Raw genomic sequence first — 15724 nt, forward strand, 5'->3', positions numbered from 1 at the left:
TTCAAATAAAGATAGCAAGAGAACAAAGAAAAAAAATGATAAATAGGAGTACATTAGAAAGTTGCATGCTCTATCTGAATCACAAAAGAAAAAAATTGGGTTCAGTGTCCCTTTAAATGAATGGCATCATAAGTTGCATATATTATCATTCAAATCCAAATGGTCTGTATCCCCCCCTATACCTGCTCCATCACTGCTTTCTAGACCTTGGTACCTCAAGTCAAGAAGAGTAATCTGCCTAGGTGTGAATGTAAGGCAGTGGTAACAGGTAGTCTTACCACTGATTGCTGTGGCATATCAAATTATGTCTATTTGCTGCTCCTGAACTTCAGTCCGCTGGTCTGTCGGTTGCTACTCTGATGAGTTTATTTGAAATGCATCACCATAAATTGATGTCAGCCTTTGGGTAAAGCATTAACTCATTGTTGCTTTTCTGTTGCTACTTTTGCATTATGACAGTCCACTTTGTTGATTTCTGGAGGCTCTGCCGGTTCAGGTGCTGTATGATTGTACCCTGGTGCTGTTAAAGTACAAAACAAGGAACATGCTTAAAGGGACATTGTAATGTAAAATAGCCTCCCCTTTGTTCCCAGTGATCCATGTTACCATTTTAAAATACAAAATATTTCTGTATGCTCTATAGAACAGATATGAAAACAAGATACAGCAGCTGTAATCATCCTCCGGGGATGGGATTGAGATTTAGCAAGAACAATTGAAAATTAACACTTTAGTACCCAAGTATTAGCTTTTACTAAGAAGGAAGAGATAAAATAAGAATTGTATTAGATAGATAGACACTCAGTCTCTTTCAATAGGTGGTGGTTTCCACAAGCAGCTATTTCATATTCTAAAATAAACCTACATGAACAATTTCCCATACATTTTATTCTCTGCAGCAGGTATAATAAATCATTGTAAACATATTAAGGAAAAAAACCATTTTACAATACATGACTTGGCAAGAACCACTTCAAGGCCTGGGCTAGCAGACAGACCCTAGGGCTCTTTAAAGGTCAATTAATGACCTGGCACTTATAGTAATTTTACTTAAAAAAACAGAATTTATGCTTACCTGATAAATTACTTTCTCCAACGGTGTGTCCGGTCCACGGCGTCATCCTTACTTGTGGAATATTCTCTTCCCCAACAGGAAATGGCAAAGAGTCCCAGCAAAGCTGGCCATATAGTCCCTCCTAGGCTCCGCCCACCCCAGTCATTCGACCGACGGACAGGAGGAAATATATATAGGAGAAACCATATGGTACCGTGGTGACTGTAGTTAGAGAAAATAATTCATCAGACCTGATTAAAAAACCAGGGCGGGCCGTGGACCGGACACACCGTTGGAGAAAGTAATTTATCAGGTAAGCATAAATTCTGTTTTCTCCAACATTGGTGTGTCCGGTCCACGGCGTCATCCTTACTTGTGGGAACCAATACCAAAGCTTTAGGACACGGATGAAGGGAGGGAGCAAATCAGGTTACCTAAACGGAAGGCACCACAGCTTGCAAAACCTTTCTCCCAAAAATAGCCTCCGAAGAAGCAAAAGTATCAAATTTGTAAAATTTGGCAAAAGTGTGCAGTGAAGACCAAGTCGCTGCCTTACATATCTGGTCAACAGAAGCCTCGTTCTTGAAGGCCCATGTGGAAGCCACAGCCCTAGTGGAGTGAGCTGTGATTCTTTCAGGAGGCTGCCGTCCGGCAGTCTCATAAGCCAATCGGATGATGCTTTTAAGCCAAAAGGAAAGAGAGGTAGAAGTCGCTTTTTGACCTCTCCTTTTACCAGAATAAACAACAAACAAGGAAGATGTTTGTCTGAAATCTTTTGTAGCCTCTAAATAAAATTTTAGAGCACGGACTACGTCCAAATTGTGTAACAAACGTTCCTTCTTTGAAACTGGATTCGGACACAAAGAAGGTACAACTATCTCCTGGTTAATATTTTTGTTAGAAAACAACCTTAGGAAGAAAACCAGGCTTAGTACGCAAAACCACCTTATCTGCATGGAACACCAGATAGGGCGGAGAACACTGCAGAGCAGATAACTCTGAAACTCTTCTAGCAGAAGAAATTGCAACCAAAAACAAAACTTTCCAAGATAGTAACTTAATATCTATGGAATGTAAGGGTTCAAACGGAACCCCTTGAAGAACTGAAAGAACTAGATTTAGACTCCAGGGAGGAGTCAAAGGTCTGTAAACAGGCTTTATCCTAACCAGAGCCTGAACAAATGCTTGAACATCTGGCACAGCTGCCAGTCTTTTGTGTAGTAAGACAGATAAAGCAGAGATCTGTCCCTTTAGAGAACTTGCAGATAATCCTTTCTCCAAACCTTCTTGTAGAAAGGAGAGAATCTTAGGAATTTTTATCTTATTCCATGGGAATCCTTTGGATTCACACCAACAGATATATTTTTTCCATATTTTATGGTAAATTTTTCTAGTTACCGGTTTTCTGGCCTGAACCAGAGTATCTATCACAGAATCTGAAAACCCACGCTTTGATAGAATCAAGCGTTCAATCTCCAAGCCGTCAGCTGGAGGGAGACCAGATTTGGATGTTCGAATGAACCCTGAACAAGAAGGTCCTGTCTCAAAGGTAGCTTCCATGGTGGAGCCGATGACATATTCACCAGGTCTGCATACCAAGTCCTGCGTGGCCACGCAGGAGCTATCAAGATCACCGAGGCCCTCTCCTGATTGATCCTGGCTACCAGCCTGGGAATGAGAGGAAACGGTGGAAATACATAAGCTAGGTTGAAGGTCCAAGGTGCTACTAGTGCATCTACTAGAGTCGCCTTGGGATCCCTGGATCTGGACCCGTAGCAAGGAACCTTGAAGTTCTGACGAGACGCCATCAGATCCATGTCTGGAATGCCCCATAATTGAGTTATTTGGGCAAAGATCTCCGGATGGAGTTCCCACTCCCCCGGATGGAATGTCTGACGACTCAGAAAATCCGCCTCCCAGTTTTCCACTCCTGGGATGTGGATCGCAGACAAGTGGCAGGAGTGATCCTCCGCCCATTGAATTATTTTGGTCACTTCTTTCATCGCCAGGGAACTCCTTGTTCCCCCCTGATGATTGATATATGCAACGGTCGTCATGTTGTCTGATTGGAACCTTATGAATTTGGCCTTTGCTAGTTGAGGCCAAGCTCTGAGAGCATTGAATATCGCTCTCAGTTCCAGAATGTTTATCGGGAGAAGAGACTCTTCCCGAGACCATAGACCCTGAGCTTTCAGGGATTCCCAGACCGCGCCCCAGCCCACTAGGCTGGCGTCGGTCGTGACAATGACCCACTCTGGTCTGCGGAAGCTCATTCCCTGGGACAGATGGTCCAGGGTCAGCCACCAACGGAGTGAATCTCTGGTCTTTTGATCTACTTGAATCATTGGAGACAAGTCTGTATAATCCCCATTCCACTGTTTGAGCATGCACAGTTGTAATGGTCTTAGATGAATTTGTGCAAAAGGAACTATGTCCATTGTTGCAACCATCAACCCTACTACTTCCATGCACTGCGCTATGGAAGGACGAGGAACAGAATGAAGCACTTGACAAGAGCTTAGAAGTTTTGATTTTCTGGCCTCTGTCAGAAAAATCCTCATTTCTAAGGAATCTATTATTGTTCCCAAGAAGGGAACTCTTGTCGACGGAGACAGAGAACTTTTTTCTATGTTCACCTTCCATCCGTGTGATCTGAGAAAGGCTAGAACGATGTCCGTATGAGCCTTTGCTTTTGACAGGGACGACGCTTGTATTAGAATGTCGTCCAAGTAAGGTACTACTGCAATGCCCCTCGGTCTTAGAACCGCTAGAAGGGACCCTAGCACCTTTGTGAAAATCCTTGGAGCAGTGGCTAACCCGAATGGGAGGGCCACAAACTGGTAATGCTTGTCCAGAAAAGCGAACCTTAGGAACTGATGATGTTCTTTGTGGATAGGAATATGTAGGTACGCATCCTTTAGATCCACGGTAGTCATAAATTGACTTTCCTGTATAGTGGGTAGAATCGTTCGAATGGTTTCCATCTTGAACGATGGTACCCTGAGAAATTTGTTTAGGATCTTCAAATCTAAAATTGGTCTGAAAGTTCCCTCTTTTTTGGGAACTACGAACAGATTGGAATAAAATCCCATTCCTTGTTCCTTTATTGGAACTGGGTGTATCACTCCCATCTTTAACAGGCCTTCTACACAATGTAAGAATGCCTGTCTCTTTATTTGGTTTGAGGATAAGTGAGACATGTGGAACCTTCCCCTTGAGGGTAGTTCCTTGAATTCCAGGAGATAACCTTGAGAAACTATTTCTAGCGCCCAGGGATCCTGAACATCTCTTGCCCAAGCCTGAGCAAAGAGAGAGAGTCTGCCCCCCACTAGATCCGGTCCCGGATCGGGGGCTACTCCTTCATGCTGTTTTGTTAGCAGTGGCAGGCTTCTTGGCCTGCTTACCCTTGTGCCAGTCTTGCATCGGTTTCCAGGCTGGTTTGAGTTGTGAGGCATTACCCTCTTGCTTAGAGGATGCAGAATTAGAGGCCGGTCCGTTCCTGAAATTGCGAAAGGGACGAAAATTAGACTTATTTTTAGCCTTAAAAGACCTATCTTGTGGAAGGGCGTGGCCCTTTCCCCCAGTGATGTCTGAAATAATCTCTTTCAATTCTGGTCCAAACAGAGTTTTACCTTTGAAAGGGATGTTAAGCAATTTTGTCTTGGATGACACATCCGCTGACCAAGACTTTAGCCAAAGCGCTCTGCGCGCCACAATAGCAAACCCTGAATGTTTTGCCGCTAATCTAGCTAATTGCAAAGCGGCATCTAAAATAAAAGAGTTAGCCAATTTAAGTGCGTGAACTCTGTCCATAACCTCCTCATATGGAGTCTCTCTACTGAGCGACTTTTCTAGTTTCTCGAACCAGAACCACGCTGCTGTAGTGACAGGAACAATGCACGAAATTGGTTGTAGAAGGTAACCTTGCTGTACAAAAATCTTTTTAAGCAAGCCTTCCAATTTTTTATCCATAGGATCTTTGAAAGCACAACTATCTTCGATAGGAATAGTAGTGCGTTTGTTTAGAGTAGAAACTGCCCCCTCGACCTTAGGGACTGTCTGCCATAAGTCCTTTCTGGGGTCGATCGTAGGAAATAATTTCTTAAATATAGGGGGGGGAACAAAAGGTATGCCGGGCTTTTCCCACTCTTTATTTACTATGTCCGCCACCCGCTTGGGTATAGGAAAAGCGTCGGGGTGCACCGGAACCTCTAGGAACTTGTCCATCTTGCATAATTTTTCTGGAATGACCAAGTTGTCACAATCATCCAGAGTAGATAACACCTCCTTAAGCAGTGCGCGGAGATGTTCTAATTTAAATTTAAATGTCACAACATCAGGTTCAGCTTGATGAGAAATTTTTTCTGAATCTGAGATTTCTCCATCTGACAAAACCTCCCTCATGGCCCCTTCAGATTGGTGTGAGGGTATGACAGAACAATTATCATCAGCGCCCTCTTGCTCTTCAGTGTTTAAAACAGAGCAATCGCGCTTTCTCTGATAATTAGGCATTTTGGATAAAATATTTGCTATGGAGTTATCCATTACAGCCGTTAATTGTTGCATGGTAATAAGCATTGGCGCACTAGATGTACTAGGGGCCTCCTGCGTGGGCAAAACTGGTGTAGACACAGTAGGAGATGATGTAGTATCATGTTTACACCCCTCATCTGAGGAATCATCTTGGGCAATTTCATTATCTGTGGCAGTACTGTCCTTACTTTGTTTGGACGCTATGGTACAATTATCACAGAAATTTAAATGGGGAGACACATTGGCTTTCATACATATAGAACATAGCTTATCTGAAGGTACAGACATGTTAAACAGGCTTAAACTTGTCAACAAAGCACAAAAAACGTTTTAAAACAAAACCGTTACTGTCTCTTTAAATTTTAAACAGAAAACACTTTATTACTGAATATGTGAAAAAGTATGAAGGAATTGTTCAAAAATTACCAAAATTTCAACACAGTGTCTTAAAGCATTAATAGTATTGCACACCAATTTTCAGAGCTTTAACCCTTAAATTAACGGAACCGGAGCCGTTTATAAATTTAACCCCTATACAGTCCCAGCTATAGTCTTTGCTGAGACCCAACCAAGCCCAGAGGGGAATACAATACCAATTGACGCCTTCTAGAAGCTTTTCCAGCAATTTTTAGATCCTCACACATGCATCTGCATGCCCTGCTCTCAAAAAAACAACTGCGCAGTAATGGCGCGAAAATGAGGCTCAGTCTATAACTAGGAAGGCCCCCTGACTGGAAAAGGTGTCTAACACAGTGCCTGCCGTTTAATAAACGTTCCCCAAGTTTATAAATAAAAATTGTCAGCCTAAATCTGAATAAAAAGCCCAAATAAAGCAATCGATTTAGCCCATAAAAATGTCTACCAGTTTTTTAGCCCATAATAAGCCCTTTATTCTGTTTGTTTGACTAAGAAAATGGCTTACCGGTCCCCATGAGGGGAAATGACAGCCTTCCAGCATTACATGGTCTTGTTAGAAATATGGCTAGTCATACCTTAAGCAGAAAAGTCTGCTAACTGTTTCCCCCAACTGAAGTTACTTCATCTCAACAGTCCTATGTGGAAACAGCAATCGATTTTAGTTACTGTCTGCTAAAATCATCTTCCTCTCACAAACAGAAATCTTCATCCTTTTCTGTTTCAGAGTAAATAGTACATACCAGTACTATTTTAAAATAACAAACACTTGATAGAAGAATAAAAACTACATTTAAACACCAAAAAACTCTTAACCATCTCCGTGGAGATGTTGCCTGTGCAACGGCAAAGAGAATGACTGGGGTGGGCGGAGCCTAGGAGGGACTATATGGCCAGCTTTGCTGGGACTCTTTGCCATTTCCTGTTGGGGAAGAGAATATCCCACAAGTAAGGATGACGCCGTGGACCGGACACACCAATGTTGGAGAAAAAGGTGTTACCTGAGCAATTAACAGCTAAAGGGACATTTTAGTGATAAAAACGGCTCTAATGACTACAATCAGTTTACTTTCTGGAAAAAAGTATAAGAAAACCTAAGACAGAAGTGACAGTTTCTTCTCAGAAACCTGTATCAGCTTAGTCTTGGAACTATAGATTGTCCAAGTGCACACAGTTCATACACTCAGCAAATATAATGTAGCATGGGTTTTACGAATAATAATGTTGTCAGTTTAGTAGAGAATAGACTGATCTACTGACTTAGAGCACAGTGTTCTCCATGGGATCTATTTAGTGGCTGCACCACGCGGCTGATTTTACTGACCACATAGTAACATTAGTTAATATTAAATGTTTTTTAGTGTTTGTTGCTCCCATTATTTAAAAAATTAATGTTAAATTACGCTATTAATCTGTGCATTGGCTATCTTAAAGTGAATGTAAAAGTTTAATGAGAAAGTGTCCAGTTTTTAAAAATACTTCTAAAACCAGGGGCACTTTCATTCATTAAAGGGATAGTAAAGTCTAAATTAAACTTTCATGATTCAGATAGGACATGTAATTTTAAACAACTTTCTATTTTACTTTTATCATCAAATTTGCTTTGTTCTCCTGTTATTCTTAGCTGAAAGCTAAAACATAGGTAGGCTCATATGCTAATTTCTAAGCCCTTGAAGGCCGCTTCTGCATTTGGCAGTTTTTCACCACTAGAGGGCGTTAATTCATGTGTTTCATATAGATAACACTGTGCTCACTCACGTGAAGTTATTTAAGAGTCAGCACTAATTGCCTGAAATGCAAGTCTGTCAAAAGATCTGAGATAAGGAGGCAGTCAGCAGAAGCTTAGATACAAGGTAATTACAGAGGTAAAAAGTATATTTCTATAACAGTGTCGGATATGCAAAACTGGGGAATGGTAAATAAAAGGAATTATCTTTTTAAACAATAACATTTTTGGCGTTTACTATCCCTTACATTTAAGCGTTTTTTTGTTTTTTTTTAAATAACTAACCTTTTTTCTTATGACAGCAGACTTGTGATCATCCGCCCGCAACTCCTGCTGGACTTGCACAGCAATGACGAATCCGGCTTCCTCCAATCACTGCATGGCCTCACGAGCTGGACGCCTTGGGGTGCACACAATGACTGGAGGAAGCCGGATTCGTAATTGCTGTGCTAACTACAGCAGGAGCTGCGGGCGGAGGATCACCAGTCTGCTGTCATAAGGAAAAAAGGTAAGTATTAAAAAAAAAACGCTTAAATGTAAGGTTTAATGAATGAAGGTGGCCCTGTTTTTAAGAGAATTTTTAAAAACCGGGCACTTTCTCGTTAAACTTTACATTCACTTTAAGTAACTTTTCTAAATAACAGAAAGTTATAATATTGCAAAGTATTACACTACCCCCACCTGGCTACTTTATAATGTCCAAAAGACAAAAATGAAATAGGGTTCCAGTACTCAGGAAGGGTAATGCACGCCACCTAAGGGTCACTACCCCATAACAGTATACAAAAAAAGCATGAAGGTGACAGCAAAGTAACTTTTATTCAGCAGTTACGGAGACAAAACAAACAGGCGACGTTTCAGGGTATTATCCCTTAGCCATGTCTCAGTAACTACTGGAATAAAAAGAGTTACTTTGCCGTTACCTTCATGCTTTTTTTGTGCAGTTTATAAGCTCTTTATTTTACATTGGAGATCATTTAACAATTAATTAGCAAAGTTGTATTAAAAGTGGATTGAATGAAGGTGAGATACAAGTAGAATTATGTCATTATTACATGTATTATTCCCTTACCAGTTGCCTTGAGCCAGGAGGTATCAGCAATACCCATACCATCAGCATCGCCATTGACCATCTTCTTTTATATTTGCTTTAAGCATTTATTTCCACATCCAATTTCTTTTCCCAAGCACTTTACAGCCACAAACAACTGCTTTAAACGTTTTTGAAATTCCTGATTTTGTTGCTGGCACTGTAGACATTGTTCCTCAAGTCCTTCCAAAATGTAAAAATCACACTTTGTCCTGGAGTAGCAGACAGCTTTCAATCCTTAGTTGATGGAATATGACATTTCCACTGTGAACAAAACTTGAGTCACCTTTGCATCTCAGTGAGCTTGAGCACAGGCAAAGTTTCTGGTTTGGTGGCTGTTGGGTTCCCCAATGCTACCGCCTATAACACCCTAGTCTTAATCCTTATTGCCCCTGTGTTCGGCCTTTCCCCCTGATCCTACTGTGTTTTGCTGTCTCTGTAGGCCCATAAGTTGTACTACAGCAGTGTTGTCAAAGCCAGTCCTCAAATACAACAAACAGGCCAACTTTTCATGATATCTGAACTAAAGCAAAAGGAGAAACAATCAGCTAATCAGTAACCATGGGTATTAATCTGCTCTCACCCAACTGCTGATTATTTTACCTAGTTCAGATTATATGAAAACCTGGACTGTTAGTGGTATTTGACGACTGGAGATGATAAACACATCTACAACCTTGTGATCGGGTCATCAATTTAAAGACTAAATCATCTGTTGCTAAGTATTTTAATGTTTTACTCTATTAAAGGTGAAAAGTTAATCTTGAACAGTCGCTTCCCCTACCAGACAGCACAAGTAGTAAATGGAAAAAAAAATACAGAGATAGATTAGAGATAGAGTTATATAGAAGGGCTGGGCAATTAACCGCATATGCAGTTTTAAACCGCGATTAACCACCGCAATTTAAAAACTGCGAGTCTGCGGGTTTTAGAGGGGAATCACATCACGACGATCATGCCGTGTGAATGCAATGGAAGGAGCCAGTCCCGGACCACCGGTAACATGTTCTGGCCTAGCATATAGCCAGGCAGAGGAGCCATGCACACACAGCAGTTAGAAGAGGGGGCACTGTGGGGCACAGAAGAGTGGAGACACATGGTCAAGGTGGGTTGCTCACTCAGGTGACTGGAACCTGGAGGCAAGCAAGTAAGAAACTTGCACTACAGGCAGGATAAAGCAGCGATCTGACTGCACTGCCACTGTCTGCAGGGTTATAAAATCTAAAGTAAACAAGCTCCCTGTAGAGGGAGGGAGGCTCTGTGGAAGTGAAAGCAGTCTGAATAACAGATGTGGCACTGCCCTGGCATATACTTATACATGGAGATTTATCCAATAAAATATTTGCTTTTATTTTCATACATCTACACAGTAAGTAAAAAAACGTTTAAGTATGTAAAGCATTAGCCATTACACTATATATGTAATGTAGGCAATAATTTTATTAGACAATTATTTTATTGAATAAATCTCCAGGAATAAGTATATGCAGCAAGTTATTCAGACTGCTTTCACTTCCACTGAGCCCGTCTCCCCCCTCCCTCTCCCCGGAGCTTGATTAGAAAATTAAGGTGTTTTAGTAGAAAAAAATTTGGGTACAAAATTGCGATTTTCATTTTTGCCTTTGTGGACAACTACACTATAGAAATTTGCAATAGTTGATTAATAATTAATCTCCTCCATTGTACTTTATATACTCAGTGCTACAAAACCTGTTGGCACTATACAAATAAAAAGAAGATGATAACAATTACAAATTGGTATGGTATCATAACGATTGGGGTCTGATTGCATGTTCATTCAGCATCAAGGAAGGGAGGAGAGTAGAAACCTTATACTGTCAACTTGCTATGCAAGTGGTGAACAACAGAATCTGAGAAAGAAAAGAAAAGAAAGAAAGAAAAAAGAAAGAAAGAAAAAAGAAAAAAGAAAAAAGAAAAAAGAAAAAAGAAAAAAGAAGAAAAAAGAAAAGGAAAAGAGAAAAGAAAGAAAGAAAGGAAAGAAAGAATGTCCCTTTACTTCTAGAACAAAAAAACACTTGTTTATTTTATCCAATAAACCATTATTAACCCCTCTAAGTCACCTTCCATACATCCATTTGTTGCAGTATATTTAAAAGAACAAGGCCAAAATGAAATGGCCACTATAGTGTTAATATTAGAGCATGTAATGTTAACACTAGCAACGCTGTAAAATGTATGCCCCTGTCCCCTTACTTTGTTAAATCTGGCCCTATGTGTTTAACCCCTGCAAAGCAGTTGAACACATACTTAGGGCTCTATTTATCATTCCAACTCTCCTATATTTTCTCCTAAAAGTTCTCATGAGAAATAATTCTATTTATTATTCAAAAATACTCCTAAAATTGGGCAAGTTCGACTGTAAAATTCTCCTACTCTGTTCTAACTCTCCTTGGAGAACATGTTCTCCAAAAAAAGGGTTAAATTAGATCTTTTTAGTCATATTTCTCCTAGTTACAAATGTATCATTTATATTATCCTGTGGAGGACTGAAAGTTCTCCTGCAAGTTCCTACCTTAAAGTTCTCCATAGCTAAAGTGGAGAACAGCATTAGAAATCTATTCTCTACCAGTTTTAGAAGCAGTTACACACAAAAAAAGGGCTCTACAAGGTTCAAAAATTATCTATAACAAAGCAATAATAATAATGGTTATTGGAGTGCAATAATAATTTATGATGGAGTAAAAAAAAAATTATATATATATATATATATATATATATATATATATATATATATATATATATATATATATATATATATATATATATATAATGGAGCACCAAAATAATATATAACAGAGCACAAAAATGATATCTATTGGGGCATAAAAATAAGATATAAAAAAGCGCTGAAATTAAAGCACAAAAACAATGAAAATGTAAATTTATTTTCATATATGAAAGTTTGCTGAAGAGGGGCGTTAACAAAGCTACTTGGAAGGCTGTATAAAGATTTCTATTGGTTTATATATGATTGACATGGAGAATAGTTGCTTATTTTTAGTGATAAATAAGGAGAAGATACTAATCCGACTGGAGAAATGTATCATTAGTTCTCCCCAGCTCTCCTCAGCTCTCCCATGGAGAAAAAAACAACTTTTTTATGATAAATATGTGCGCACATGTGCTCCTCTCCTAAGGAGAGCTGTGGAGAACTGATAGGAGAACAGAAAGGAGAATTCCCCAAATGATTGATAAATAGAGCCCTTAATGTCCCTACCGGAATCAGCAATCCTCTGTTGTGCAACTAGCACTACTGATTGGATCAGCGGCAGTTTCAGCTAAAGACAAGCAGCACTGCTGATTGGATAAACAGCAGTTTACTTTTGGGACCAGCAGTGGTCTGCAGGTTCCAAGCGGGACTTTAAGTGTTTAACTCCTTTGTAGGGTTAACTACATTGGGCAAGATTGAACAAAGTAAGGCGGAAAGGGGTGTCTAGCTTTGCGTTCATCATAGCACACTATGGCTAGTGTGCAATGCTGCCCCCTGCTCACGCAAGCATGGGCTGTTAATCTCCCCGGTCGGAAAAGTTTGGGGGGGGTTGACATTTGCCACATAACAGGTGGCAAAGTGGGTTAAGAAGAAGCGGTCATCAGACCGCTGATTCTTAAATATATCGGCTACAGGTTTGGTTATGCGAATCTGCAGCCGACGGCACTCCGACCCCTTGATAAATCTGGTCCATAGTTAAAAAAAAGTTATTTAAAATTACATGCATTATTAGATTTATTTTTACTTTACGATTCCATTAATTACTTTTTTGTTAGTTCAATTTAAGGGTTAGAAGATCCATATAGCTCTTTTTGGACTGAAAGTCACAAATGGGCCCTTGAGCAATACTAGTTACCCACCACTAAATTGCATCTGCATTCAATTGAACAAGCAGTTTAATTTGTGTTCACCAAATAAAATGATGGTATTTGGTGCAGGAAGTAAAATGCCTCAAAATTCATAAATAAATATTTTCTTCTCAATACAGGAACATCAATTAAAAAGTATAATGTACTATTATAAAATGATTCAGATGCAATAAAAAAATATATTTTCTGTCCCTTTAAATGAATGTCAATTTTGATGCTAAAGTGCCCGGTTTTTAAAAATTCGATTAAAAACAGGGGCACTTTAATTCATCAAAATTTACATTTCACTCCTGTTGTGAAAAAAAACAACTTAACTTTTAATCTTCACAGCAGCTCCAGCTTCCTCCGTTCGTTGTAAGCCATTTCTGACGTCAGAAATGATGGATAGGTCATCCTCCAATCACGTCTCCCCCCAGGGGGAATCAGTGTCCGATTCAACTCCGTGATTGGAGGAAGCCAGATTCCTCATTTTAGACCCAGGACGAGGCTTTGCAACGGGTGGAGGAAGCTGGAGCTGCTATGAAGATTAAAAAGGTAAGTTTTTTTCTCAACAGGAGTGAAATGTAAATTTTGATGAATTAAAGTGCCCCTGTTTTTAATCAAATTTTTAAAAACAGGGCACTTTAGCATCAAAATTGACATTCACTTTAATAGAAATCAATAATTTGAATATACTATTTATTTTCTGCACACTATTGTTTACTAGTCTTTAAAAAAAATCTTTATTTAAAGCAAAGGAAACGCAACAAAAGATATTTTTAAGAATGCAAAAAACAGAGGTCAACCAGTTAATGAAATGACCTTCGCTTATTTATTTTACTAGATCAATGTTGATAGATATACCACGTGAATTACAAACCAGGACACAAAAATAACGAGCCACGTTGCCTTTATAAAGATGTGTGGATAAAAACTTGCAACAAGACAGAAGTAAAACAGTGGTGCTTATTGAGTGTCTATCAAAGTAGATTCATCCTTAAAATAAAAAGCACACAATCTACAACCACAAAATTCAGCATTCGTTTGCTACAGCCGCATCCCTGTGTGTTGTTTACACTTATTTTCAGAGCCGATATAAGTTGAATGACACTGCCTGGGGACATTTTCGGCAGTCGTTTAACAGACAAATGCTGAATCCTAACATTTGCACATGCCTACAAATTACAGCATGTGGCTTCTCCATTTCAAATCCTAGCTAACCCCTGAATAGTGGTTAAACTCATAGATTAAGTCCCAATCAAGAGCTGCTGCATGCAGGACAGGCTGGTAAGCCAATCAGGAGTGGCAGTTGCACAGAGCTGCCAATTACTTGCCATGTCCTGCTCAGAAGCTGCAATGCTTGCAACTCTCAAGAGGGATTTGTGTGTGTTAACCGTGACGTACCCTGGAAAGTCTGCGCTATTAAAACGTCAATCCCCATAGAAACCATGTATGTTGCTGGTCCTTAAGGGGTTAAACACATTGTAAGCTATGTGAACAGTAAGCAAATATATAGTTTATGTATCAGAATATCCTTTTAATGTATACTAAAAACGTTTGCATCCTAGTAAACTTATTTTATAAAATATCTCAGATTTAGAATATGAAAACCTCAGCTCAAATGTCTGTAACTTTGTCTTGTAACTAATAAATTACATTTTATTAAATCTGTGAAACAGTTCCCAACGTAAATATGTGCAAAAAACAAGACCATCACTCTCACTACCATGATTTTTTTTTTTTTTTATAGAGAGAGAGAAGGCATCTGGCATTGGCAATGATTAGCAGGGGTTGATAAATCTGTTTAAAGTATAGGAGCCAATAAGAATATTTAGGAGCCAGACAGTAGTCTTTGTCTATAGATATATGAAAAATAACCCAAAGAGCCAGTGGCTCCCCCTCCTGGGTTTGTCGAGCACTGTGTAACTTTACTTCTGATTGAGTGGCCTCTCTATATGTGACACCAATGCTTGGTAAACAAATCTAAGGGTACTACATCTTCCAACCGCATGCACTTGGTCTGGCTTTTGCACCAACAGGAGGGACAGAAACGTTGCTTCTTTAGTGTTAGGGGTAAATTAAATAATTCCTTGGCAATGGTCAGCACAAGTCACAAAAATAATAACATAAATAAAATACTATAACGACAGGGACAAAGATGCTTTATGTAGTTAACCATTTAAGTGCTACAAATGGGACAAACAGTCCCCTCTTTCATCTAGAGGCGTTAATTTACTGACAGGTGACCGAGGTGAGTTATGGAGCCACTCACCAGCTCTTTCAGCTCCTCTTCTGACAGCTCAGCGTACCGATACCGCTGCTGTTCGAACTCATAACGCGTAGTTTTTGCCACCACTGCCACCCTACTTGGCCGAAATCCCTCAGTGATGCCCGAATGCAGGGAGCGTGATAATGTCTTGCGGGGAACCAGACGTTTAAAGGCCGCAGCACAGGACATGCACAGAACACCCCGACAAGAAAACATGCTTCACTGAAGTGTCCTGTTTTCTAAAGAGACTTATCCCGAGTTTGGAGAATAATATATTCCAGGGTCAAGTTCGCACGACTTTTTCCCCAATTTCTTTTACTTAGCTCTCCTTGTGCGCATGCCCAATCCAGAAGATTGTTTAGAGATCAGGGCGCATGTAGGTTCAATCTTGCGCGTGCGCAGTCTAATACGAACGAGAGTCGTGTGATGATGACATATGCTAAAATGTAAAGCGTCTATGTCTGCTCGTACATGATGTATATGCAAACAAATGTTAGCGTGAATTTATTTCGCCTTCTTTGTTACTGTAATATGTTGTTAAATGTCCGAGCAAACAGAATCCTGAGTATTTGTCAAATGACCATACCCTAGTCCTGGGCGTGTATATATATATATACTGTATGAGTTGCATACCTGGGACCTTACAACTTTCATCTTGTGTATGTATATATATATATACCTACATACATATATATTAAAAAACAGAAGCTCTTTCTCAGGAACAAATTACAACTCAGCATCTTGTTTTGTAGCCTCTTTTAGCCCAATTGTGCTTTCTTT

General features: G+C 39.7%; 1 protein-coding gene across 4 annotated transcripts in view; it reads right to left on the minus strand.

Annotated features, from left to right (window-relative positions):
- The window catches only part of NADK2 (NAD kinase 2, mitochondrial), a 329344-nt gene extending 314044 nt beyond the window's left edge, over nucleotides 1-15300 (minus strand). For 2 of the 4 annotated variants that reach the window (XM_053701210.1, XM_053701209.1), the window contains exon 1: nucleotides 14948-15300. In XM_053701210.1, coding sequence (XP_053557185.1) covers nucleotides 14948-15160 — 213 coding nt within the window. In that variant the 5' untranslated portion in view covers nucleotides 15161-15300. Of the gene's footprint in view, nucleotides 1-278; nucleotides 869-8799; nucleotides 9597-14947 lie in introns of those variants that run through there. The other 2 variants (XM_053701211.1, XM_053701213.1) reach the window with 2 other exon arrangements.
- Nucleotides 15301-15724: the final 424 nt, after the last annotated feature.

This window comes from Bombina bombina, chromosome 2 (genome assembly GCF_027579735.1).
Source record: "Bombina bombina isolate aBomBom1 chromosome 2, aBomBom1.pri, whole genome shotgun sequence".
Taxonomy (NCBI): Eukaryota; Metazoa; Chordata; class Amphibia; order Anura; family Bombinatoridae; genus Bombina; species Bombina bombina.